The sequence below is a fragment of the Macrobrachium nipponense genome, chromosome 1 (assembly GCF_015104395.2).
Source record: "Macrobrachium nipponense isolate FS-2020 chromosome 1, ASM1510439v2, whole genome shotgun sequence".
NCBI classification, from domain to species: Eukaryota; Metazoa; Arthropoda; class Malacostraca; order Decapoda; family Palaemonidae; genus Macrobrachium; species Macrobrachium nipponense.
Genome location: NC_087200.1, coordinates 65787386 through 65815018, shown reverse-complemented (window position 1 = coordinate 65815018; position 27633 = coordinate 65787386). Strand labels below are relative to the sequence as shown.

At 38.0% G+C, this 27633-nt stretch overlaps 2 protein-coding genes across 8 annotated transcripts in view; one reads left to right on the top strand and one right to left on the bottom strand.

Moving 5' to 3' along the window:
- Window positions 1-27633, bottom strand: part of LOC135219374 (nucleobindin-2-like) — a 103612-nt gene that overhangs the window by 5310 nt on the left and 70669 nt on the right. For 4 of the 6 annotated variants that reach the window (XM_064256093.1, XM_064256090.1, XM_064256092.1 and 1 more), the window contains exons 7-10: window positions 27192-27258; window positions 23203-23383; window positions 4779-4935; window positions 3354-3812 (exon numbers count right to left, since the gene is read on the bottom strand). In XM_064256093.1, coding sequence (XP_064112163.1) covers window positions 3354-3812; window positions 4779-4935; window positions 23203-23383; window positions 27192-27258 — 864 coding nt within the window. The remainder of the gene's footprint in view (window positions 1-3353; window positions 3813-4778; window positions 4936-23202; window positions 23384-27191; window positions 27259-27633) is intronic. The other 2 variants (XM_064256095.1, XM_064256096.1) reach the window with 2 other exon arrangements.
- The window catches only part of LOC135219375 (L-threonine 3-dehydrogenase-like), a 75884-nt gene that overhangs the window by 46462 nt on the left and 1789 nt on the right, over window positions 1-27633 (top strand). The window contains exon 11 of one of the 2 annotated variants that reach the window (XM_064256097.1): window positions 6438-8217. The exons of the other annotated variant lie outside the window; for it this stretch is intronic. The gene's annotated coding sequence lies outside the window, so the exon portion shown is untranslated. Of the gene's footprint in view, window positions 1-6437; window positions 8218-27633 lie in introns of those variants that run through there. 2 annotated transcript variants of the gene reach the window in all.

The following is a 27633-nucleotide window of genomic DNA, read 5'->3' as shown; positions in this document are numbered from 1 at the left end:
TTAACTGCTGTGTCAAGCTGTTTCTTGGGGAAGACAAAGAGCTTAAGATATCTCCATTCCATACAGCTAGAATGGAATCCATACTGACAAATTTTGAAACTAAAGAAAGGGCAGTATCTCTTCTTTTCAGTATGCAACTGGCACACATATTAGCTATCGAGCCATATAAGAAATTGTCTTACCGCCAAATTGCAACAACGTAAATAAGGTGACACTTTCTTCAGTGTTGCCCATTAGCCACTGTTGTTGCCCATAAATGAACCATTGCAATACCCTGGAAAGCAGACGAATCATGGGTTTCCAAGGCAATCACCTTTAATGAATGACAGACAGTCCCTCTGCTTTAATTTAGGCTAAGGAAATGCCTGCACCTAAACAAACCATGTCAGGATTAGCTTGTCTAGGTTGCAAGGGAACCTTGGCAATTGCATAAAAATACCTGATGTCAAGGTACATATTGGTGGAAGCAGCAGCTAGAAGGATCTACTAGAAAGGAGTGAATTGTCCCACCCGGGGACGAGATTTCACTTGGCTATGAATGAAATCAGTATGCTTAAGAGCATAGTAATCCCAAGAAAGACTTAGCCTCTTTCTTAGGTCCATGAAGAGCTTAAATGCCTGAAGTGTGATCTGAGGAGGTAGCCAGTCTCTTCAACTAGGTTGTTACACCCACGGATAAGCTTAAAAACCTCAGCGTATGTAGTCATAGTCATGATGATCCATATCTTCTATCTCCAGGCCACAAGGTCTTTGTTTGTTCCGTCGATCGAGTTGGGGGTGACAAAACACTGTTATATACCACTGGTGGATAGGCATAGGCTCATTTGTGTTCCAGGACTTTCTTGGGGGCCTGTAGATCTGAAGAATGAGGAGTAATCTTGTCCTGATCCTAATCCTGCCTGCAAGAACTATGATGAATAGATGAATGTCTTGATTGGTTGCACAGCCACGTAGGACTGTCGTCTCAGGTAGCACGGTCACAGCCGTGTGATCAGGAACACAGATTATATTAACAGCCATGTGGCAGGCTGTGAAGAACGGTCCTGTCTGAGAAACCTAGAATATCAGCAATCCCGGCTGTGAGATGGGCTATTGTTACAAGATTTTTGCTCTGTGGGCCAAGTTGGACAAGAGTTTGATTCTAAGGCAGGAGAGACACAGCCGTACGCTACTCGGGTGGTACTTCTATGCGGCGAAGGAGGAATGGGAACAACACAGACATGCTTGGACAGCCGAAAAATAGCTAGAGGAGAAGAGGAGCAAAAGTCTGAAGACAGGGAAGATCTTTAACATCTCTTATTAGAAATCGGATCCTTAACACGGCCGTACTTCCTTAGAAACACTTTCAACTCTGTCAAAAGAGAGCCTGGGCAAGAGACTCTGAAACAGCCCAGGGAAGAGCAACTGTAAGTTAAGATATCACCGAAACTGAAGATCTGAAAACTGTTATGGTGGATGTCACTGGGATGCAACGACAGGCAGTGAGACAAAAGGCCAGAAAGGGTTGGTACCCCTGATAGGCCTAGTGACACCCAACACTCAGACATCTTCTGCAACATACCCTCCTGAAAAGACTGTGCAAGAGGGAGCTGCCTCTCTCTCAATAGGGGGAAGCTTCCCCCAAAAAGGACAGGGGCAACAACAATACATGCAGGGACTCCCAAACTGCTCCTCTAACCTTCTAAAAACAAAATTTAAGAATGAAAGGTAAAATTATCTTCTTGAGAAGGAGCAACATCAAGACCAGATTTTGGTAAAGAAGAGGTGAATCAAGAAGGAATTGGAATGCCTGCTGTCAAGGGAGACAAAAAACCTTCCCAAGATGGCACCATCAGCTTCCTCTTATAATTCCTGTTATTAACAAATTTCTCGCATTGCTCAGGAGACCAAAGACAAAACTCAGAACAGGTTACACTGCAAATGTTAGCTCTGCACTTACAAGTGGAATGTGAGTCTCTAAACAAAGAATACAAGTAACGAGAACATGGGTTGTCATCATCTCCAGAACATCGTCTCTGAAACCTGGGAGGCTTGGCAGAGTCATGGGTTTGAATTTCGGGAAATGCAAGAAGCACACAGTCAACACAATATCACGCACACACACACACACACAAGGCATAATGCAGCAGGAAGTGCAAAATAGCTTCTTGAACAATGGGCACCAAACTGTCTAGCTACGAAGGCGATTAGAGAGAAACTGCTACAATGATGCACATTTGGGGTAAAGCATGTCGCGTACCCTACTCCCCCTCCCCTACTGGCTGACGATTGTTACCACCGATTCCTTGTGTTATTTTTAACCAGACAACAGCTGGGTCAGAGAATTTATCCCTAAGTTAAGACCAAGGTTTTATCTGCATATGAACAATTTACTATATATGAAATTTTTGATATCCTATATCCTCCACACATCAAAAACTAACACTCATGATCCTCTCCCAGAAATCTGGAAAGGGATCACTTCCATCATCTCGGCACCTGAAGAGGAAACATACCCTTATGTTACCAAGGACAATTGGCCAGTATGTACACAGGCACACATAAATATTGCACATGAGCATAAACCATGTTTTCTGCTTAAAAGCCAAATCTCACAAAAATCAAGCTGCTTCAAGGACTTCCCCATTTTTGTACTATAATAATTGATATAGAAGATTATAACTAAAACCAACATCATATCTGCATTAATGGAACTATCATATTGCGTTGATAACCCTAACTGCCGCAATGCTATTTTAATCATGGTGATCAAAAGTAATTCTATAATATTATAGCCACCATAAAACTGATGCTATTAATATTGTAGTTAACAAGAAATACATCTTATAAATTGATTTTTAAAATACATTTACTTTTGTTTGGTACTTGAGATAAACTAAAATTAAGATGATTTTCCCATAAGGGCACAAAAACTGCAAGAACCAGTTTTTCAAAGAGTTACAGAACAATCAGGACCCAATCTCAGTATTATAGGAAAAAAAGAAACAAGAAATGCAAATATAGTGCATATATGAAAATCAGTCACAAAGTCTTCATTATACGCTAAAAATAAGGTGTTCAAATCTGCATACATGCATAATCACAATCAAGCTTACACTTCACATGAAAATAAACAGGTTTTATAATGCCACAAAGAGAAATGAAGAATTAAAACTACAAAAACTTTAATAATGAAAATCTCTCACTTCTGACAGTATCACAAAAGAACATTCTTACCTTGATCACAGACACACTAATGTCCGTCACGTCAAGTCCCCCACCGCTCCAAATTGCTATGCCACTAATGCATCTTAAGGCGAGCAACCCATGTGACTAATCCACCCAAGCAAATGTATTAAGACTACAAAACAAACCTGGTAAGGTGACTCTTGAGGAATATATTGGACAGGAGCCTGAGCCTGACCCTGAGTTTTAGCTTGGTTATTGGCTACCACTTGGGGTACTTGTTGGTACCCTGGGGGAATAGCCTGACCAGAGGGTACTTGTTGGTACCCTGGGGGAATAGCCTGACCAGATGATAAAGTATGATACCCTTGGGGAGGTGCCTGACCAGGTTGTACAACCTGGTAACCTGGAGGCACAGCCTGTAAACCTTGTGGATGAGCCTGATATACCTGTGGTACAGCCTGGTAACCCTGGTAACCCTGGGGAACTGCATTAGGGTGAAACTGGGGCTGGACCCCATACACAGGGACAGCCTGAGGTGGTGGTATTCCTACAGCATCAACGGGATGGAGCCCTGGGTGGGGTCCACCTTGGTAAACAGCTGGTTGGACCGGTGGACTGCCATAGTACCCCGGTGGGGGAGGGATCTAATGGTGAAGAAATGCTTAAAATGTCACTCCACACCATACGATCCTCACACCTATATGTAGCAAGACTCACAAGGCACATTTTATTAGCAATTTGTAAGGGGACATATGGTTATGAATAAGCTAGAACATTAACTAAAGCTGCTAGTCAAATCAACACATTACAATTATTCAAAATGTGCCTTCTGTGTCTGATTTATGCAATTCTGCCATCAAATTTTGCAATGGATTGAAAACTTAAAAAGATATGTTTCTTCATAACAAAAAGCTTTGTGATTAATAATAAGGTCTGCATTATATGGGCAAACACTCTTCATATTTAGTGTTTGTAATGAAACTTCATGTTTGTATTAGGACTGGGATCATGATTTTAAAGGGCATAAAACTTCTAAATCATCTTCATCGCAATCTACTGATTAATAATCCATAAAACACAATTCACATATTTTTAATTTGCAAGACTTCCACTTTGATGGTAATGGGATTTTTTAATAAAATATACTCTATTCCAGTATGGAATGCATGTCCCCGTTCTCTAAATATACTGTAATTACAGATCATATTCTTTCACATTATGAATTTCATAGCACAACCACTAGTGCTACCAATATGGTCGAACTAATTTATTATAACTGATAAGTGTCCTTACAAAAGCATAAGCACCAATCCCGTTGCAAATAAAACCACACTCATGACAGTGCATAAAAACTTGAAATAAACCAGGACTGTATTTTCAAACATACAGACATTAACATTGCAGAAATACTGCCCACCTTTCCTGATGCATTTGCTATATTATTCATAACAACATTTGAAAATACAGTAAAATATTATTCATAACAACATTTGAAAATACAGTAAAAGTAATCAAATTAAAAACAAATAGTTAACAAACAGCTACAAATACTACTAGATACCATGTGTTCCTGGGCAATAAAACCACAGAAAAACAGAAATTATACTCACAGCTCCAGATTCCACTAACTTCCTTATTTCTTCATCTCTTTGATGCTGATAGGCTTCATACTCTTGCTGTGAGTAAATCTCCTGTTCATCAAGACCCTTCCAACCTTCATCTTGTTCAAATTCAGTCTTTTTGGTTTGTTCTATGAATTCCTCAAAGCTGCAAAAATATTCATTTTAGGTCATAAAAAAAAACACACACAAAAACAGTTACCAGAAAATAAACATTATACTTTGCACAAAAAATCCACTGACAGACTGAACTCCTATAAGCAAAATAAATAGAAAACAATGTACTACAGTATACTTAAGAGCAAGCATTAAAACTGAATAAATGTCAAAATCAACACGGGATACCAAATCGCAGGGTATACCAAACTGATTCATTCCTGAATCAGAGGTGAAAATAGGAGTAATGTTACAAAAGTGGGACAGTTAAGAAGAAAAAGACCAAATTAACTAGAATCACTAACATGGCAAAAAATGTACAATAGGTGATGAGAAGTTCTTATTTCAATAATTAGGAGGCCTTGGAATGTCCATGAAACCTTTTTCAGCACATTTATTAAATCTGAGAGGTCATCTAAGTATTAACATAAAAGTCCGAGCACTCTCACAATGTTCTTGGTCAATGTTTTGTAACTGTTTTGGTCAATAATTCACTCTTCATGCTCAGGCTCAACCTTGCTACACCCAGAGGACAGACCTACTCAGGTGTGGTTGAAACTACCAGAAATGTTAAATGTGATTATTTTGTGTTGATAAATATACAATTATGACAAGAGAGAATGAAATATAGTAGAAACTTTCCGAGATATAATGCATCATATGTGACTCAATGAGAGAGGGAGATAGTTACAGAAATGCTACTCTTTGTTATCTCAGATTCAGCCTAACTGTTTGAATAACCTACCTCCGTTTGAATACACTGTGACAAACCTGCCGAGCAAATGTGGTTAACTTGTCGGCAAAAAATACACTAACTGTTCAGTTTTCTCATATTTCCAATTTTGTCCTTTAATTGTTTACTTTGTAGGAACATTCTGTTTCGTTGTATTTGTGAAATTAATCATTTTGTGTGTAACCTATGAAGTGTGTGAGAGGTGATACCTTCAGAAAGTTACAAATTCCATTGGTAAATGAGATGATGAGGAAGGGTGAGATAAGTAATGGCTTGAATGTGTCCTTCATACCACACTAGATGAATACTAGTACGTATATGTAAAACTATTAGCTGGACTCCTGTGGCCAATAACAGCTACCCCAATGTGCTTGGATCCAAACTATGAGACACAAAAGTTGAGATGAGTGATTTAGAAAAATAAAGCAATGACAAAAATGACAGAATTTCACCAGGTCCCTTGTATTACATAGCATAATAAGTCCAAATGACATCAAACAAAGCTTTCTTGTTTCTTCATGAGATCAGAGATCTTTCTGTTTCTCTGTAAGAACACAATTATATACTAACATCCAAAGCAGGCAAGAACAGTGTCATGCAGATTGTCCCTAATGTATTTTACTTAAGATTCCTTACTTCACAGATTCTTGTTATTAGTTACCTGTCACTTAGTTTCCACCTGCTTTATCTCTGACACTAACTATTCCATATTTGGCTGGTCTTTTTCAATTTTCAACAATATGAACTTTCTTTCTTTCCAGGATTACCATTAGGCAGTGTCTAGCCTGAAGTGGAAACTGGACTTTTAACCTGGCTTATTCATTTTCCAAACTCACGGTTACTTTTAATCCCTAACACAACCCCCAGTATGAATGAAGAGTGAGTGTTCTGACACATCAATCAATCTTACCTTGCTCCCATTCAGCCTCCCTGGGGTCTTAGAACTTTGACCCCACCTCAGTTAAACATTGTGCTATTCATAATTTCTTATACACAATATTAATTTCCTTCCAAATCCAAACTTTTTGTGTCTCCTTGTTAAGAATACAAAAATACTGACTGTGATCATTACTAGGGATCTACATGCACACTTGCAGTAGTGATACCTTTGTGTTTCTGTAGAGGAACTGTAACATCTGGGCAATTTGGTGATCACAAAAAAAGTGTTAATGGGTTTATTTGGTGATCACAAAAAAAGTGTTAATGTGTTTATATTTGAAATTTTTTGTTAAAAAAATTTTTCAAGCTAAAAAAAAAATAGTTTAGCTTTGCGACCAAAATAATCAAAAGTGGAGAGTTGATAGTTTGGTTGAAAATCCTGCTCCACAGGCCAGTTGATCATCAAAAGGGTCATGGTTAAACACAGGTCAGGTTTTACCTTTCCTTTTTGTTGTAGACCTGTGCAGATGTCTGATTTGTCCTTTCCTGGACCACATATTTTTAACATGATAAAGATAGAAAGCATTTGTATAAGATCCACAATAGTATATCTATGGTAAGAATGTGAGACTTCATAAAACAGGTTTTGATGTAGTAAAAGCCTATTTTTGGTAGTCACTGTTGAATCCTCAAAGGAGTTACTCCTCCATGGTATGCCAACACTGCATGGTGACTAGACTAATATCAAAGAAATTTTTTCAGCCTGGTCTTCTAGCCAGGTATTGTGTTGTAATGATAAAACACTGATACATGATATAGAGTATACTGGAATCAAAGACAAGAGGGCATTTTTTCTCATTTTCAGTGGAGCTGTACCCAGATTTCCTAGGTCAAAAACTGCAAAGTGACACTTGTGCATGCTCATCAATCATCTTGTTTTATGATCGCGCTGGTAAAAAGATCAAGAACTATGACTCTGTTAGTCATTGCAGGATGAACCTTTACTCAAATCCCATGCCTTTTCGTCTGGGAAGTGGGAGGGTTTTGAAGACTCAATATCGACTACCAAAAATAGTGTTTTCCTACGTCAAAACCTTATTTTTTATAGCATAGTCATTGTTTCATCATCAAAAGAGCATTACTAAGAAATTGACAGGTGATGAAAAGCTTAAGCTCACAAAACTTTAATCCCAACAATCCCAAAAAATAAAACTATATCACTTCCCAAAAAATAAAACTATATTTATCATTTCTGGTCTGAGGTCAAGCCACAAATTTTAGTAACAAAATACAAGAAACTAGGCAAGAAATTATGTTTTTATTGTGAAGTTCTGTAGTGACTTACCTAAGCATGCTACAGTGGGAAGACCCCTGGTTTTCTGCTGTAGTGCCTATGGGGTCTGGACTAACCACACCACCTACTGATACAGTGTAGCTGAATTTGTTTGAGTTCATGGCAATAGTGTTTTAAGAATACAGGCAGCCCTCAGTTAGCGTTGTTATTGTTAGCAGCATTTCAGTTTTACAGCACTTGATCAATATATTCATAACAGAGTTTTACCCTCAGTAGGGTTTATAGCATCATCATTATCTGGTTGTCAGTGGCTTAGGGTAAGTGCCAAGACCACCATAAAATACAAACAATGAATATGCATCTTTTCATTGGCTCTTTTAAAAAGTTATCCTTTGCTTCACTGTACAGTTCTCCGGGTTCGCGGACTCACACATTCGCGGATTTCTCTCGGGAACGTTTCCCCGCATTATTCGCGGAAAATTCACGCATTCGCGGTATTTTTCTATGAGAAATATCCACAAATTCCTGGTTTTTTTTTATCAATTTCATCATAAAATGCACTTTTTGGGATAAAACTATTAAAAAAACCAAGTGTGAAAATTTTTAGTGGTTTTTCTTGAGTTTTAACTAACAAAATAGGTTGTTTTTAGCGTTTTTATAGGGGTTCCAAACATTCGCGGGTTCTAACTATTCACGGGGGGGTCTGGTACGCATCCCCCGCGAATACAGGGGGACCACTGTATTCACTAATACTGTATGTAGTCTTATACAGTGGTGCCTCAGGTTACGAAATTAATCCATTCTGAAGCGGCCTTCGTAACTTGTTTTTTCGTATCCAGAACTACGTTTTACATGTAAACTGCCTAATTCGTTCCAAGCCCTGCAAAAACACCACAGTAAAATTTATAATAAAGCTAAATTGACCAATAAACAATGAAATACAACAATTTAGACTATTCAATACCTCAACTAACCGTTACTGTACCTGTAAATAAAGTGTATTAGTGTACAAGGTACAAGAAATACTGTACGTACATGTACGTACGTATGTAGTAAAATGTGGAACCTTACCTTTCGAGTGAGGCGATATCCGAAAGTGGCGACAGAGGAGGAGGACAAACAGCAGAAAACATGAACACTTAACTTTACGAAACACACAAAAAATGGCAGAAAACCTTAACACTAAACTTTACGAAACACATTAACAAATGATTATCCCCATCTTCATCTCCATAGAAAGCATCCTCTTCTTTCCCTGAACTTCAGCAACATTCTTGAGACCCATGGCTAATAACGTAAGTAATTAAGTTCACACACAAGACGATAAAGTAACTTACCGTACAACGAAAGCGAAATCATTAACACGAATTTACGTTAATGAATGAAATCTAAGTGAATGAATGAATTCCACGTGTGTACATTAACGCTGCCGAAATGAAACGGTCGAGGAACTCCCTTACGTAGATGCATGATGGGATAGATGCTGACCAATAGGAGAGCAGGATCTTACGGCGGTAACTAGCATCAGGAACCTATGGGAGAGCGGGAGGTTGGTGGCGAGTCTACTGAGTTGGCGGCGCGCAAGTTTTAAAACTGTTCTCCGCGGCCCAGGCGAATCTCGGACTTTACAGTACACCCTTTCACAACCTGAATTATTTTCATACACTGAAGCAAAAAAAATCTTTGTTTTTGCCTTCGTAAACTGGATTTTTTGTACGTAGGGACTTTCGTATGTAGGGGTATGACTGTATTACTATTGTATCATAAAATATGCAATCAAACCAATCATGTTTTGGTCTAGAAAAATCAGCTGAGGGCAGAGGTAAGATTATTTCGCCTTAGTGAGATTACTTCACCATATTTAACTCAAAAGAGCAATTTTCTTGCTTCTATTTAGCTTAACCCCCAAACGCCGAAGCAGTATTTTAAAAATCGTCTCCCGTATGACGGCGGCATTCGCGAGTGAGCGCCGAAGTGGAAAAAATGTTTTTTTCAAAAAATCACAGCAAGCTTAGTTTTCAAGATTAAGAGTTCATTTTTGGCTCCTTTTTTTGTCATTGCCTTGAGTTTAGTATGCAACCATCAGAAATGAAAAAAAATATCATTATCATATATAAATATTGGGATATATGATAGCGCGAAAAACAATTTCATATATACGTAATTGTATACAAATCGAGCTGTGAGCAAAACGGTTAAAGCTAACGAGTTAATTTTTTTTTCGTTGTATTGTATACTAAATGCGATCATTTTGGTATATAACATATTGTAAAACGATCAAGGCAACACAAAGAAAATATTATCACAAAATGATTCATGAATTCGTAACGCGCGGACGTAAAAAATTGCATTTTCAAAAATTAACCATAAATCGAAATATTGTGCTAGAGACTTCCCGTTTGTTGCAAAATGAAGATAATTGACTGAATATTACTAGACTGTAAGTGAAGTAGCTTACAATTGCAGTTTTTGACCATTTCGGTCGAATTAAAGTTGACCATAGGACAAATTTTTTCTATATATCATTATTTATATGAAAATATTTCAAAACTGAAAAAAGCTACAACCATGGGTTGTTTTTCGTTGTATTCTACATGATATTTCACACATTTTCATATATAAAACTTTATGTAACGGCTAATTTATATGGTGCAAACATTACGACAATCGGACAAAAAAATTTATGATTTTTTCGGAAGAGTTACCGCGCGGACATAAGGAAAAAGTTTATTTCATAAAATCACCATAAATCAAAATATTGTGTTAGAGACTTCTAATTTATTGCAAAATAAAGGTAAATGATTGAATATTACTAGAATGTAATAGTTTTAGCTTACAATTGCGTTTTTTTACCGTTTCGGTCGAGTCAAAGTTGACCGAAGGTTGAAATTTTGGCACTTATCGTTATTTATATGAAAACATTTCACAACTGATAAAAGCTACAACCATGGGTTGTTTTTAGTTGTATTCTACATGAAATTGTGCACATTTTCATATATAAAACTTTATGTGACGGCTAATTTAAAATGGTGCAAACATTACGACAATCGGACGAAAAAATTTCAGATTTTTTTCGGAAGTTACCGTGCGGACGTAAGGAAAATGTTTTATTTTTATAAATTCACCATAAATCGAAATATTGTGTTAAGAGACTTCCAATTTGTTGCAAAATAAAGGTAAATGATTGAATATTACTAGAATGTAAGAGTTTTAGCTTACACTTGCGTTTTTTTACCATTTTGGTTGAGTCAAAGTTGACCGAAGGTTGATATTTTGGCACTTATTGTTATTTATATGAAAATATTTCAAAACTGATAAAAACTACAACCATGGGTTGTTTTTCGTTGTATTCTACATAAAATTGCACACATTTCCATATATAAAACTTTATGTAACGGCTAATTTAAAATGCTGCAAACATTACGACAATCAGACAATTAAATTTATGATTTTTTCAGAAGAGTTATCGCGCGGACGTAAGGAAAATGTTTTTTTTCATAAATTCACCATAAATTTAAATATTGTGCTAGAGACTTCCAATTTGTTGCAAAATGAAGGTAAATGATTGAATATTACTAGAATGTAATATTTTTAGCTTACAATTGCGTTTTTCGACCATTTCGGTAGAGTCAAAGTCGACGGAAGGTTGAAATTTTGGCACTTATCGTTATTTATATAAAAATATTTCAAAATTGATAAAAGCTACAACCATGAGTTGTTTTTAGTTGTATTCTACATGAAATTGCACACATTTTCATATATAATACTCTATGTAATGGCTAATATAAAATGGTGCAAAAATTATGTCAAAGTGACGAAATAATTTCTGAGATGTGTCGCTGATGCTTTTTAGTGCAAGAAAAAAGAAATTCGCGCTTGCGCGCCTGGGTAACAATTGTAAACAAAACAACACCTTGATCCGTGAGCTCCCAGCATCCCCCAAGGCGCGGATTCAAAAGTTTTCGCCTAGTAGGCCTATAACTATTTTTCCGGGAATTTTTAAAAAAACTTTTTTATATCGACGTACCATACGTCCAATTGGCACCCAACAGACAATTTATATCGACGTTTAATACGTCCAATCGGCATTAAAGGGTTAAATTAATCTTTAAAAACTCCATTCATATGTGAAAAAGTCATTTTTCTTTATAAGAGGTGTTTTTAAGTTGAAAATTTACTTAAATACATGAACTAGACTTAGTTATCTTTTTTTTTTTTTATTAATGGAAGGTGCTGTTGTCTGGTTATCAGTATTCTGGTACTTTGCTGAAGCACCCAGAGACCCTCATATAATACAAACAACGAATATGCATCTTTTCCTTGGTTCTTTTAAAAAGTTATGCGTTACTTCACTGTATCCAATACATAATACTATATGTAGTCTCATATTACTACATACAGTATAATTATAAAATACAAACAAACTATGTTTTGGCTTGGAAAAATCAGCTGAGGGCAGAGGCAGGGTTATTTTGCCATATTAACCCTTTAACACCGAAGGGGTATAATAAAAATTGTCTCCCGTACGCCGAGGGAGTCTCGGAGTGAGCACCGAAGCGGAAAAAATATTTCTTTCAAAAAATCACAGCGCTCTTAGTTTTCAAGATTAAAGAGTTCATTTCTGATGCAAACATCAGAAATGAAAAAAAAATATCATTATCATTTATAAATAATGCGATATATGATAGCGCAAAAACAAAATTTAATATATTATTGTATTCAAATCGTGCTGTGAGCAAACGGTTAGAGCTAATGAGTTAATTTTTTTTCGTTGTATTGTACACTAAATTGCTATCATTTTGGTATATAACACATTGTAAAACGATCAAAGCAACACAGATAAAATATTATCACTGTGAGATTTTTTTAGCTTACAATTGGAGTTTTCGACCATTTCGGACGAGTTAAAGATGACCGAATGTAGAATTTTTTTTTATATATTTTTTTATGCAAATATTCCGAAAATGAGAAAAGCTACAACCTTCACATTTTTTTTTTTTATTCTACCAGAAATTGCGCACATTTTCATATATAGGATTCTATGAAATGCCTAATATGAAATGGAGCAAATATTACCAGAATGTGACATACGCATTTCGAAGATTTGCGGCGGAGAATCCGCGCGTGGAGGGAAGGAAAGTTTTTTTCAAAAATTCACCATAAATCAAAATATTGTGCTAGAGACTTCAAATTTGTTTCAAAAAGAAGATAAATGACTGAATATTACTAGACTGTAAGAGTTTTAGCTTACAATTGCGTTTTTCAACCATTTCGGTAGAGTTAAAGTTGACCAAACGTGGTTTTTTTTCTATTTATCGTGATTTATATGCAAATATTTCAAAAATGAGAAAAGCTACAACCTTCAATTATGTTTTGTTGTATTCTACATAAAATTGCGCACATTTTCATATATAAAACTTTATGCAATGGCTAATTTAAAATGGTGCTAACATTACGACAATCGGACAATAAAATTTCTTATTTTTTTCAGAAGAGTTACCACGCGGACGTAAGGAAAAATTTTTTTTTTTTTCATAAATTCACTATAAATCAAAATATTGTGCTAGACTTCCAATTTGTTGCAAAATAAAGGTAAATGATTGAATATGACTAGAATATAAGAGTTTTAGCTTACAATTGTGTTTTTCGACCATTTCGGGAGAGTCAAAGTTGACCGAAGGTTGAAATTTTGGCACTTATCGTTATTTATATGAATTTATTTCAAACCTGATGAAAGCTACAACCATGGGTTGTTTTTAGTTGTATTGTGCATGAAATTGCGCACATTTCCATATGTAAAACTTTATGTAACGGCTAATTTAAAATGGTGCAAACATTACGATAATCGCACAAAAAAATGTATGATTTTTTCAGAAGAGTTACAGCGCGGATGTAAGGATAAAGTTTTTTTCATAAATTCACCATAAATCGAAATATTGTGCTAGAGACTTCCAATTTATTGCAAAATGAAGGTAAATGATTGAATATTACTAGAATATAAGAGTTTTAGCTTACGATTGGGTTTTTCGACCATTTTGGTAGAGTCAAAGTTGACCGAAGGTTGAAATTTTGGCACTTATCGTTACTTATATGAAAATATTTCAAAATTGATAAAAGCTACAATCATGAGTATTTTTTTGTTGTATTCTACATGAAATTGCGTACATTTTCATATATAATACTCCACATAACCACTAATTCAAAATAATACAAAAATTATGTCAAAGTGATGAAATAATTTCCGAGATGTATCACTGATACTTTTTAGTGCGATAAGAAAGAAATTCGCGCTTGCGCGCCTGCGTAACAATTGTAAACAAAACAACGCCTTGATCCGTGAGCTCCCAGCATCCCCCAAGGCGCGTGATTCAAAAGTTTTCGCCTGGTAGGCCTATAAATATTTTTCCATGAATTTTTAAAAAAACTTTTTATCGACATACCATACGTCCAATCGGCACCCGACAGACAATTTAGGTCGACGTTTAATATGTCCAATCGGCGTTAAAGGGTTAAACTCGATTCGGAGTGATTTTCTTCCTTCTATTTAGTGTAAATAGATCTCAAGAAACTATTTATATGGGACAAGGTTATTTTTCGTTATATGAAGTACTTTTAAGTTAAAATATGTCTGGTGAATTTGATACTTTTATTTTTCATAAAAAATTTTACTTATTAATGCTTTATCGGTGTGAAAACAGTAAAATGTGTTCTTTCATGACCAGTATTTCTTATTAATACACTTTTTTCTCCATTATCAATTTTGGTCGAGTTTCATCCATGTTGCTGATACATGATTTTAAGTCATTACCAGCGTGAACATTTTTTTTTCCTTTTCAGGTTCAGCTACAACTGCACCTTAAATTTAGCAGTACTATAGTCCATGCCAATATTTTCTCCATAGCAAATAAAGGTATAATGCAAAAATATATGGCCCGTTCTACTTAATTAACATAATTTGTAACATAACTACTGTAGTTTTTACTATTGTACAACAGCTGAAATGCAACCAAAACATTGTTGTTATCAGATTTGGATCAGTTGTAGCAAAACAACTGTTTTCATTCAGTTGTGTTAGAAGATATGATAAATAAAGAGATGGGAGGAAACATTAGCATGTCTCTCTCTCTCTCTCTCTCTCTCTCTCTCTCTCTCTCTCTCTCTCTCTCTCTCTCTCTCTCTCTCTCTCTCTCTCTCTCTCACATACTAGGCCAAGATTTATCAGTAAGCTCATCAAATCTGACATTAAAAACTTGTAGAACTGCCTTGCAGACCATAGTAAATGATTAGGCAAATGAAATTCCATATTATCATCAAAGAGTTATAACATGTTCGGGCAAAATATGTAGGCGTGACAATGTCAAGGCTCGTTAACGAGTCTAGGGCACCGTAAGGGGATTGTGGCGCCCCTAGACATTTGGATTTCAGTTAGCGTCGATCTTAGCTTAGCGTTAGGCCCCCAGGAATGGAACCTGTCATTAACCAAGGGCTCCTTGTACAGTTTCTGATGACCACCTTGTACATTCAGATAACTTTGAAAGACATTGCTGGAGAAGGCAAATGATGTGGGTTTGCCTTTTTAATGAGGGACATTAAAATTATTCTTAGCCCTTGTAAAGAGAGGGAGGGGACGGGGGAACACTCTTGAAAGCCTTCTGGGGAACCCTGAGAAGGAGCAGGTGATGGCCCCGGCTCATGCTCTTATTCCGAGGATCCTCCGATGAAGCCTTCTTGGTAGGGACACGAGGCTTCTTTTTCCGCTAGGCAGCGGCCAGATCCCATTGATGATCTGACCACGCAACGCACTCACCACGTGTCTTCTCTCGAACAAGGGTGACCCCGACACTTATTACACAAAGTGTGGGGATCTATCTTAACAGGCGAAAGGAAAGACCCACAGGTTCTGACCTCCGGACCTGGACAACGCCGTTGTGATGAAGCTTCCATAAGAAACAACAAAAACTGCACGCACACGTGATACACACACTAACACACAAGGAAGACAAAGGAAACGGGCCGGTAAACGGACGACGAGCTGGAGCATGTAAACGCTATAGCGACCAGGAAAGGACTGCAGGTCAGAGGTCGTGAGCTTCGACCCTGGGGCATACCTGGCTGGGGGTCAGGAGGGAAAAACCAGTTTTTTCTGGTCGGTACCGGATTGACATCCAGGATTCTCCTATAGTAGTTCGGGGTAAGTATAGGGTGTCAGAACAAACTGATAAATTATTGTGGGTCTTATACAAAGTTACTTCTGTTCTCGGCATCGGGAGTTCTAAAGATAGAAAGCATTCTAATTACAATATCTACTAGTGTTTTGCGAGCTCAAAATAAAAAAATGATACCAACAGTAATTAATAACAATGATTAAGCATTTACGATTTCAGTTTAAAGTGTAATATTTTAAAACCCAATTATTTTTTCAATATAAACCTACTACTTAACTATAACCTATACATGTGAGAAACAAAACTATATAGTATCCACTTACAGTAAAAGAAAATGGCAAAAAGGTGGCAGAGGAAAATTAGCTCATGTGCATTCTGTCCCAGGTAGTTCAGTTAGAGTTAACTGAATTATACTTTGTATACACTGAAATAACTAAAACAAGAGCTAATGGCTGAGAAGAGGGCAATTAGATTGAAAGTCATTGGTTTGTATTAAAAAATGGAATTTTTATTCTAAAATTAATATTAATAATACTTACCTGTATAATTTATCTAGCCCTAAATCCCCCCAAAAACCGCACCAAAATTTACCATATTGGCAACCCTGTTACCTCCTATTCTGTCCACCAGTTGGCAACGCTGCCGTTGACAGTTACAAAACCTTCCGTGAAAATCAGTTGTGATAGGCAGATCGTGGGGTAGGATGGGTGGGACTAGATAAATTATACAGGTAAGTATTATTAATATTAATTTTAGAATAAAAATTCCATATTAATAAATATTACCTTAATATAATTTATCTAGCCCGATTAACCACATTGAAAAGGAGGAGGGAATCTGAGTACAATTTCCCCTTCGGACAGAATTGGACATAAAACAATCAAAGAAATATATATCATAGGCGGTTAAAAACTCAAACCAAAGGTCTAAGATACTAACAACTCAGTCTCCTACCATAATGCCGCGGAACTGCGGTAGTACAGGACAAGGAGTAAGTGCATAGTCAGTCCGTCTGTACTAGTCAGGTGACCGACCAGGTGACCAGTCGGACGAATCGAGGACAGCAAGGCTGCACCCTGAAGACTTTATCGAGCACTATTCTTTCCCTGAAGGATGAGTGTCTGGACTGTCTGGGCGATTCAAAGCTAAGCAAACCTTGGGGGTGTATCAACACAACCCAACGTCGCCAGCAGCGAATCGGCTCATGAGCAACTCCTGACTCAAGCTTTCTGGTGCCAAGAGAAAGGAGCGTGGAGCAAAAAAGGCAATTCAGTCCCGAAGGATGAATACCTGACAGTCCAACCTGGTCTCATGTTACACGATCATCGGTGGGTGTATCAACGCAACCGACTTCGTCAACAAGAAACTCAGGGCTACTAAATGTCGCCTGATTTCACACGAGTGTCTGACTCTGAGAAAACAGGTAAGACCAAAAGTAGATGGTGAGCAAGTCACCAGATGACAGCAGACGATCCATCGACTAATTCCCTGTCCAGAAGGACAGTGGAAGAAGCATGAGTCGTCAGGACAAGCAAACCAGTGGCTAGTCCTAGGTCAGCATCGACTCTGGGAGAAGCGTAGTCGCCAGTGCCGACAACCCAGTGGCTGGTCCCATGTCAGACTGACAATGGAAGCAGCATGAGTTGCCAAGCAGCCAGTCCTTGTCATCAACAACACCTAAATACCAAACTGCTTAATTCCCATTATAACTAAGCCAAAAACTGCCATGAGTTATAATACAAAAACAAAAAACAACAAATATATACAACAAAACAAAAATTAAGGAATAATATACAGGTAGCAACCAAACGTAAAACAGGAAGACTACCTAATTCTCCTGTCTGACGACCTGTCCTGCCATCACCAACGGGCCCAAGAACCGAACCACCAGTTTTAAAGATCAGATCTCTGAGAAAAAAAGGATACACCATTCTTTGATATAGGTCTCTTGACATTTCGGGGTGAAACAAACAGATGACGGGGAAGACCCTGAATGTCCTTCGTGCGGCGTAAATAGCATGAGAGCGCCCAAACAGGGCAAAGAACTAATTCCTCATTTGAATTACCGACAAAGTCAACCAGTATGAAAGACCTGGGAATGGGATTATCAGACGATTCAGTCTTTGCGACAAATTCAGGAAGGTATGACAAAATCATGTCTTGTCCATATCTGGCAACCAGAAAAGAGAGTGCTTACAGTTCACCCACCCTCTTGGCTGTAGCCAGCAAGACAAGGAAGAGTGTCTTAGAAGAGAGGTCCCTAAATTCAGCAGTATTCAGAGGCTCAAACGGAGGGAACCTTAAGGCTTGAAGGACTTTGTTAACGTCCCATGTCGGAGGAGAACACTGCAGACTGGGTCAAGATTGGGAAAAGGATCAAAGTAAATCTCTAATGACATAAGATGAAGAGATCTCAGGGAGCCTTGCCTTAAAAACATAGGAAAGCATCGACCTATAACCTTTAATGCACGAAGGTGACGGCCCTGTCATGATGTAAATGAACTAAAAACTCTGCTACTTTCGGTAAGGAAGGTCTAGAAATTGAATGTCCTTGAGACTTACACCAATGTCTATAAACCGACCATTTAGCCTGATAATTTACTCTGGTTGATTGCAGTCTGACAAGAGCCAACTGTCACACCACTCTGGAGGAGAGCCCTTCGTGCTTGGAGAACCTCCTGACAGTCTCCAGGCATGAAGATGAAGCATGTGGAGCCTCTGATGGAACCGATGAAAATGGGGTTGTTTGAGAAGATCTGGTCTCTCTGGCAGACGAATGGGGGGCTCCACCAGTACTTCCAGTAGGTCGGGAAACCACTCCTTCTGTGGCCAGAAGGGGGCAATCAAGGTGAGATCCAGATGCTTGGTTGCCCTCACTTTGTTGAGGACTGACCTCACCAGAGAGAACGGAGGAAATGCATAGGCTTGAAGTCCCTCCCAGTCCTGCAAAAGAGCGTCTGTCCCGGCACTCTGAGGAGTCTGGTAAGGGGCGAAGAATATCTGGCACCGAAAATTCAGTGGGGTGGCAAACAGATCGACTGTGACAAGCCACTTCTTCCTGAGGCTATCAAAGACTTCCTGGCAAAGTGTCCATTCCGACCCTTGAACTTCGTTCGGTCTCGACAAGGTGTCTGCTAAGACGTTGTGATGGTCCAGGATAAACTGAGGGACCAACGTAATCCCCCTGTCTTCTGCCCAACGCAGGATTGATCGGGCTTCTTGAGTGAGAAGATCCGACTGTGTGCCACCTTGGTTTCTCAAGTACGAGACTGCTGTGGTGTTATCGACAAAGGTCACGACAACCGACTCCAACTGTTGATCCTGAAATGAAAGAAGGCCTGGGTACACTGCCCTCAGTTTCTTCCAATTTATTGACATGATCCTCTTTTCCTCTAACCAAAGCCCGAAGCGGCTTCGGAGCCCAGGTGTGCACCCCAACCTTGATCCGAGGCATCTGACCAAAACATTAGGTCCGGCAGAACCGAAAGAAGAGATGTCCCTGACTTGAGGCGGTGAACTTGCATCCACCAACGGAGATCCCTCCGACATTGTGGAGAAGAGGCGACTATAGTGTCCTCGGACACGAAATCACACGACTGGCGAAGTGTCAACTGAAGGGACCTCATTCTGAGACAACCTCCGGGAACCAGTTGGATGAGGGATGACAAATGGCCCAGGAGTGTCCTCCAAAGAGAAACTGGCTGCATTACGGAGGACAAAAATTTTTCGATCAGACTCAGAAGCTTGTCTATCCGTTTCTGAGAGGGAGAAGCCCTCAAAATCTGGGAATTCAAAACAATCCCCAGATAAGTCATGATCTGGCAAGGGATTAGATTGGACTTGCCGAGGTTGACACGAATGCCCAACTCGACACAAAGAGACAGAACTATCTCCCTCGACCGGAGACATTGCTCTCGAGATACGGCCTGGACTAGCCAATCATCCAGATACCGAAGCATCCTTACATTTAACTGATGCAGAATAGCCGAAACAGGAGCCATCACCCGAGAAAAGACCTGTGGAGCAGTGGTGAGGCCGAAACAAAGGGTCTTGAACTGGAAAACTCCCGAGTCCGTGAAAAACCGAAGGTAAGGTCTGCTTCTTGGATGGATGGGGATTTGCAGATAAGCATCCTGCAAATCGATGGAAATCATCCAGTCCCCCCTCCTGACCGATGAAAGAACAGTCTGGACCGTCTCCATCCTGAACTTGGACTTTAGAATGAACTTGTTCAAGACCGAAAGATCTATGATGGGGCGCCAGGCACCCGAGGCCTTTAGAACTACAAACACCCATGAGTAAAACCCGGGAGAAGGAGGTGCTCGCTCTATGGCATCCTTCTCCAAGAGGCCGAAAGCTCCTTCTCCAAGGCTTGACCCCTGATAGAGTGAGGGGAATAACTGCTCAACTCGAGAGGACAATTGGAAAGTGGAGGTCTGGAAACAAAAGGGATCTCGAAACCTTCCTTCAGGACCTCCACCACCCAAGCATCCACTGCTCTCCCCTGCCAAGCTGACCAATGGCGGGAGAGACAAGCTCCTACTGCAGTCTCCGGGCGAGGTGATGACTCCTACTTCCGAAAATTCTTACGCAGAGACAAGGAAGAAGAAGAAGAAGTTCCTCCTGGAGGTTGAGCTCTTTCTCTGCCCTTAGAGCCACGCCAAGCACCTCTCCCGCGTTTCAAAGGATGAGCACCAGAGGATGAAGTAGAGGCACCAGAAACCTGAGATGTACTCTGGAAAAACGAGCCAAAAGGAGGTGGTTGTTGGGCTAGAGCAGAAGGTACAGATCTGGCCCTAAACTTACACTTACTCCTTGAAGGAACGGGAGGAAGACCTGAGGAAAAAGCTCTTGATAAGGCCCAGTGAGCTTGGGAAGAGGCATCACCTTGGTGTTCCTTTAAAACCTCAGAAAGCACAGCCATATCGAAAAGGGAATCGCCAAAAGGAGAAGAGGACAACAGACGGGTTCTCGGAATCTCCGATACAGGTTACGCCTTAGAGAAACAAGAAAGGCCTGCATTGAAGCAGCAAGCTCGTTCTGATGTACAGAAGCGATTGAAATGGATGAGCAGAATTTCTCAAAAAGAGGAGCATCAGGAGAAACAAAACTGGAGTCCTTGATATACATTAAAAGCCCTCCGAGGACCCACATATTGAAGGATTGAGCTTCTTGTAAGGAGCTCATAACAGACTCCATGGCAATAAAATCTTCGATTGAGACAGAGACCGAAGCCTTAGAAAGCAAGGGTTGACCCGAAGGTCGGACAAAATCAGGACTTGGTTTGGGGGGTCGGGAGAATGAAGTATCATCCGCCACCTGAGAAACTCCTCTCCGGTGTCGTAGAAGAGAAGAGAGCTTCCTCTTCCCTTCCCCGATCACCTTTGAAAGTTTAGCGGCAACGTCCGCCCTCACTCTCGCGAACCTCTGAGCAAAGGGAAAAAGTAAAAATTCCCGCGACCAGACCGTCAAGAAAAATCCCTTCTGTAATATAACGAGGAGGCTGCTTCTGCTCTTTAGGCCTCGCCTGAGGAAGAAAACTCAAAATTAAATAAAAAAGTTTCTTGAACTCTACATCATGACCTCCGTTCAAGGAAACATCAATATTACACGAATCCGCGTCATCATCATCATCGTCAGATCCTAACTGAGAAACTTCCCCTGAAGTAAGATCCTGACGACTACCTGTCTTAGGCCTGACACTAATACCCCTTCACCCTTCTCCTAAATAAGCGCTCTTTGGCATTGTTACGGGACTAACAGGGGACACATTGGGTAAAGAATCGTCTGGCACCTGCCCGGACCAGATCCCCCCTAGGCCTACGCCACGACAGGGTTCACAAGCTGGGGTATCTGTCGCACTGTTACCCATGGTGCTGTCGACAGGTACCTGACAAGGAGCTGAAAATGAATCTAAAAGTGTGTTAGACATTCTAGTAAAGGCTTCTTCAAAATTCTCTAACAGGTTGTTAAACTTAGCTGAAATGTCTCTATCTAAATAAAGCTGTAATTTTTTAAAATTCTGTTTCCAGCTAGTTTCCATTGCCAAAAGCTTTGAATCTACATTAGAAACAACTTCACTATTTACCGGTTGTACCGGAGGCAAAGCATCAATTAATTCAGAATCGGAATCGTACGATACCGAAACCGAAGAGCCAGAACCATGAGCACCCAAGTCAAAGAAATCACTGGATACAGTTCTAGCTACCGATTTCTTATTCTCCTTAACCGATCTTTTACGCTGCAAGATTCTTTGGTGTTTCATATAAGCAATCATATCCTCGTCAGACCAGGGCTTACATAAGTCGCAACGAGAAGTCAAGTCACAAACCTGTCCACGACAAGAGCTACAAATGTCATGGGGTTCATACTCCCTGCTACTCATCCTTGTCCCACAAGCCAGGCAGTTCCTGATGTTGCTGGCAGAAGGAAGCATCGCATTATCTTGGCAATCCATTGTAGAGTTGGACAGGTCGGTCAGTAATTCAGGTCGCGCAAAAGTTTGTAATATAAGATAAGTACCACAATAGAAATAAAAGTTAATTCACTATTTCGTGGATTTAATATGTGAGTGGTAATTAACATAAAGTCTCATTAACAAATAATGAGAGCTTTAAAGGCACTAAAAGGTTTTAGGGAATTTATAAAGAGCGGCCGTGATGTAAACAGCACGGGCACTCGTTAACCACTTATTTTCAGGGAAGGTTTTGGGGGATTTAGGGCTAGATAAATTATATTAAGGTAATGTATATTAATACAATATTTTAAAAATATTTTTGTTTCATCACAAACCCATTAGTACTATACCATAGCAATAACACTTTCGGCACGACGAGATATGGAAAGCTGCAAACAAACCAATAAGGTGAGAAAAGCCTTGAGAGACAAAGGAGCAACTTAGCAAAGATGTATAAACCCAAGACTTCTTGGTAAACAATGAGTCATGGATTCTAGGGTACACTAGCATAAACTACCAACGTTGATGCACTTTACAATTTTTAACATCACTGTTGGACCTAAAGATAGATTACTGTAATATCTAACATTGTTCTTGATTTTTGTGTAGAATCTGCTTCCTAGTGTAATCAAAATGATCAAGACTGACCATGCACTGTTTTGAGACTTCTGTTCACCCTGAGTGTAAAACGTAAGCATAAAAATTAAAGATACAGTTTGAACATCACCTACCTTATTAGATTATCCCTATTAACATCAGATTCCCTAAACACATGTTCACGCATCCTCTCCATTTCTTCATAACGCTCATTCATGTCATCCTCTGAGGCATTGGGATCATACAACTTGTCTAATTCTTTCTGGAACAGAATTTTCACTTCTACCTGGTCCCAGTACCCATTTCCATCCAAATCTGTGAAAAGAAACCTTACCATATAAATTTCTAGGTGCATTAACAAAGACCAAAGTCTGACAGTGTATTGGCATAAAGTAATACCCCGAACTTACACGAGGTTAGGTTTCAGACCACTCCAAGCAAGGGGAAGTTTCACAGAAGTTTGGCACAGTCTCTAAAAATGCTAATAAATGCTTGCTTCTAGTGTTTGAACGCTAAATATGGCGCTAATCATGCTCCCTAACTAATAAGCTAACTTTTAAATGAAATTAAAGTTACTGTAATTTGATTTAAAACTTAGTTTAATACAATATCCTTAAAAAAGAAATGAATGGTTGGCGTAAAAATAGTTACAGTAACTACTACGTAAGTACATATACATTTTTGTACATACGTATTCTGTTTCCTCTAATTCATGGGATGCCATTTTCTTTTTCCTTCTGAGTAAAAGATGTTTTCTTTGCATCACTAAGTAAACTTCAAAAGTCAATCAGAAAATAAAGAGTAAAGAAAGATGAATGTATACATACGTAATATTTGTAGAGGGTGAAATAGCATACACAAAATTTCCATACCAATTTTACACTTAAAAACGAAAATTTATATTGAAAGAATATCATCGTTCAAAAGTGCAGTAACTTTTTGGATGTGTATCGCATCTTGGAAAAGTATATTCACTAACTGGAGGTGCTGTAATCATACCATTACATCATATTCATGCATGTACAAAAATAAAAATAATACATACTTAATAAAATTTTATAAATAAAAGCTTTGCTTTAAAACTTATAAATTTACATAATAAATTAAACAAACACATTTGCAGGGTTTTGCAATGTTTCTCGAGGATTCACAAATGTCCGTGCTATTGTGAAGAACTCACGTATGTTAACCCTCTTACGCCGAATGGACGTATTAAACGTCGAGTCAAAATGTCTCCCGTATGCCAAATGGAAGTATCACACGTCGACTCAAAAAAGTTTTTTTTTAAATTCGCGGAAAAATACTTATAGGCCTACCAGTCGAAAACTTTTGAATCACGCGCCTTGGGGGATGCTGGGAGTTCACGGATCAAGGCGTTGTTTTGTTTACAATCGCTACGCAGGCGCGCAAGCGCGAATTTCTTTCTTATCGCACTAAAAAGTATCAGTGACACATCTCGGAAATTATTTCGTCACTTTGACATAATTTTTGCACCATTTTAAATTATCCTTTACATGAAGTATTATATATGAAAATGTGCGCAATTTTATGTAAAATACAACAAAAAAATACTCATGATTATAGCTCTTATCAGTTTTGAAATATTTTCATATAAATAACGAAAAGTGCAAAAAATTCAACCTTCGGTCAACTTTGACTCTACCGAAATGGTCGAGAAACGCAATTGTAAGCTAAAACTCTTATATTATAGTAATATTCAATCATTTGCCTTCATTTTGCAACAAATTGGACGTCTCTAGCACAATATTTTGATTTATGGTGAATTTATGAAAAAACTTTTTCCTTACGTTCGCGCGGTAACTCTTCCGATAAATTTTTTCGTGCGATTGTCCTAATGTTTGCACCATTTTAAATTTGCCGTTACATAAAGTTTTATATATGGAAATGTGCGCAATTTCATGCACAATACAACTAAAAACAACCCATGGTTGTAGCTTTTATCAGTTTTGAAATATTTTTATATAAATAACGTTAAGTGCAAAAATTTCAACTTTCGGTCAACTTTGACTCTACCGAAATGGTCGAAAAACGAAATTGTAAGCTAAAACTCTTATATTATAGTAATATTCAATCATTTACCTTCATTTTGCAATGACTTGGAAGTCTCTAGCACAATATTTTGATTTATGGTGAATTTATGAAAAAAAAAACAAAAAAAATTTCCTTACGTCCGAGCGGTAACTCTTCCGAAAAAATCGGAATTTTTTTTGTGCGATTGTCGAAATGTTTGCACCATTTAAAATTAGCTGTTACATAAAGTTTTATATATGAAAATGTGCGCAATTTCATGTAGAATACAACTAAAAATGATTGAAGGTTGTAGCTTTTCTGTTTTTTTGAAATATTTGCATATAAATCACGATAAATAGAAAAAAAACCACGTTCGGTCAAATTTGACTCTACCGAAATAGTTGAAAAACGCAATTGTAAGCTAAAACTCTTACGGCCAAGTAATATTCAGTCATTTATCTTCATTTTGAAACAAATTTGAAGTCTCTAGAACAATATTGTGATTTATGGTGAGTTTTTGAAAAATATATTTACTTCCCTCCGCGCGCCGATTCGCGGCCGCAAGTCTCCGAAATGCGTACATCGCATTATCCTAATATTTGCTCCTTTTCATATTAGCTGTTTTATAGAGTTTCATATATCGAAATGTGCGCAAATTCATGAAGAATACAATAAAAAATAATTAAAGGTTGTAGCTTTTCCCATCTTCGAAATATGTGCATATATATATATATAAACATTTCGACATTCGGTCAACTTTAACTCGTCCGAAATGGTTGAAATCTGCAATTCTAATCTAAAACTCTTACAGTATCGTAATATTCAATCATTTGTCTTCATTTTGAAACAAATTGGAAGTCTCTAGAACAATATTTAGATTTACGGTGAATTTTTGAAAAAAACATTTTTTTACGTCCACGCGTTACGAATTCATACATCATTTTGTGATAATATTTTTCTGGTGTTGCTTTTATTGTTTTACAATGTATTATATATCAAAATGATTGCAATTTAGTGTACAATACAACGGAAAAAAAAGTAACTCGTTAGCTTTGACCGTTTTTTGCACAGCGTGATTTGAATACAATTATGTATGAATTTTTTTTTTTCGCTACCATATATCGCATTATTTACATATGATAATGATATTATTTTTCATTTCTGATAGTTGCATACTAAACTTCAGGCAATGAAAAAAAAAGGAGCCAAAAATGAACTCTTAATCTTCAAAAGTAAGCGTGCTGTGATTTTTTGAAAAAATTATTTTTTCCGCTTCCGCGCTCACTCCAAACCGGGCCCGGCATACGGGAGAGGTTTTGATTTTTAGGGCTTCGGCGTAAGAGGGTTAATTAATTAGGTTCCACCAAAAAGTTTGCACTATTGTGAATTCGTGCAAATCAAATCACTTAAGTTCGGGGTATTACATACTGTAATCAAAGCACGGTATCATCTGCCTTAACAACCTAAAGAGGAACCTAGAAACCACACACTGACAGGAATTTCTCCCCAAACCAAGTAAATGGTTTATTGTCATTACAGAAGGTACTGCAATACAGTATACCAATGCTTCTTAAGGCTTATCTTAAGTTCCTTGTTGGACGAATGGATTTCACGCTCGGCTACCAATCCGGTGGTCCCAAGTTCGATTCTCGGCTCGGCCAACGTGGAACCAGAGGAATTTATTTTTGGTGATAGAAATTCAACTCTCGATATAATGTGGTTCGGATCCCACAATAAGCTCTAGGTCCCGTTGCTAAGTAACAAATTGGATCCTAGCTACATAAAAATATCTAATCCTTAGGGCCAGCCCTAGGAGAGCTGTTAATCAGTTCACTGGTCTAGTTAAACTAAGATATTCTAAACTAAAGCTTATCTTTATTTCACTTCCTGCAACACCTGAGCTTGATTTTAAGATCTGCTACAATTATCTAAAAAAAAAATTTCCTTTTACCTAAAGTAATAACAATTAACTGTTTCTAATTAAATAAAAGTAACACTTGGAAAACTTTCATTTCATCAGCTTTTGTTTTTCTAAGAATTTGCTTAAAACAACACTAAAGTATAAAAGCACATGATTAAAATAAAAACTCACCATGTAGGTGGAAGAAAGTACTAGGATTAAAGTCATCAGCTTTCATGTGGTCCTGTTCTTCCCATACCTGCAACATTTACATTTTGATATCACAAAAGATGATATAATTTAATCATTGCACTGCCATCTTAAAAGTTAAGGCCAAACTGCTTGTTTCATAACCTAGGAAATGCAATAGGGTAATGAAGTCACAGATATGGCCTTATATATAAATGTATAAAATATTGTCCAAGTTAAAAATAATTAAATTTTTAATTACATATTAAAAGTAAAATAAATGATAATGTTTTGGGTACAATTTTCCACCGATAAATACCATAATAAGCCTACTGATTGGACAAGCCTAATGTCCCTAAATATTTAAACGATAACTAGTTGGCTATAAAAATAATAATGAGGGCAACAAGAAAAATCCAAGAAAGACAGTATTCCAACAAAATTT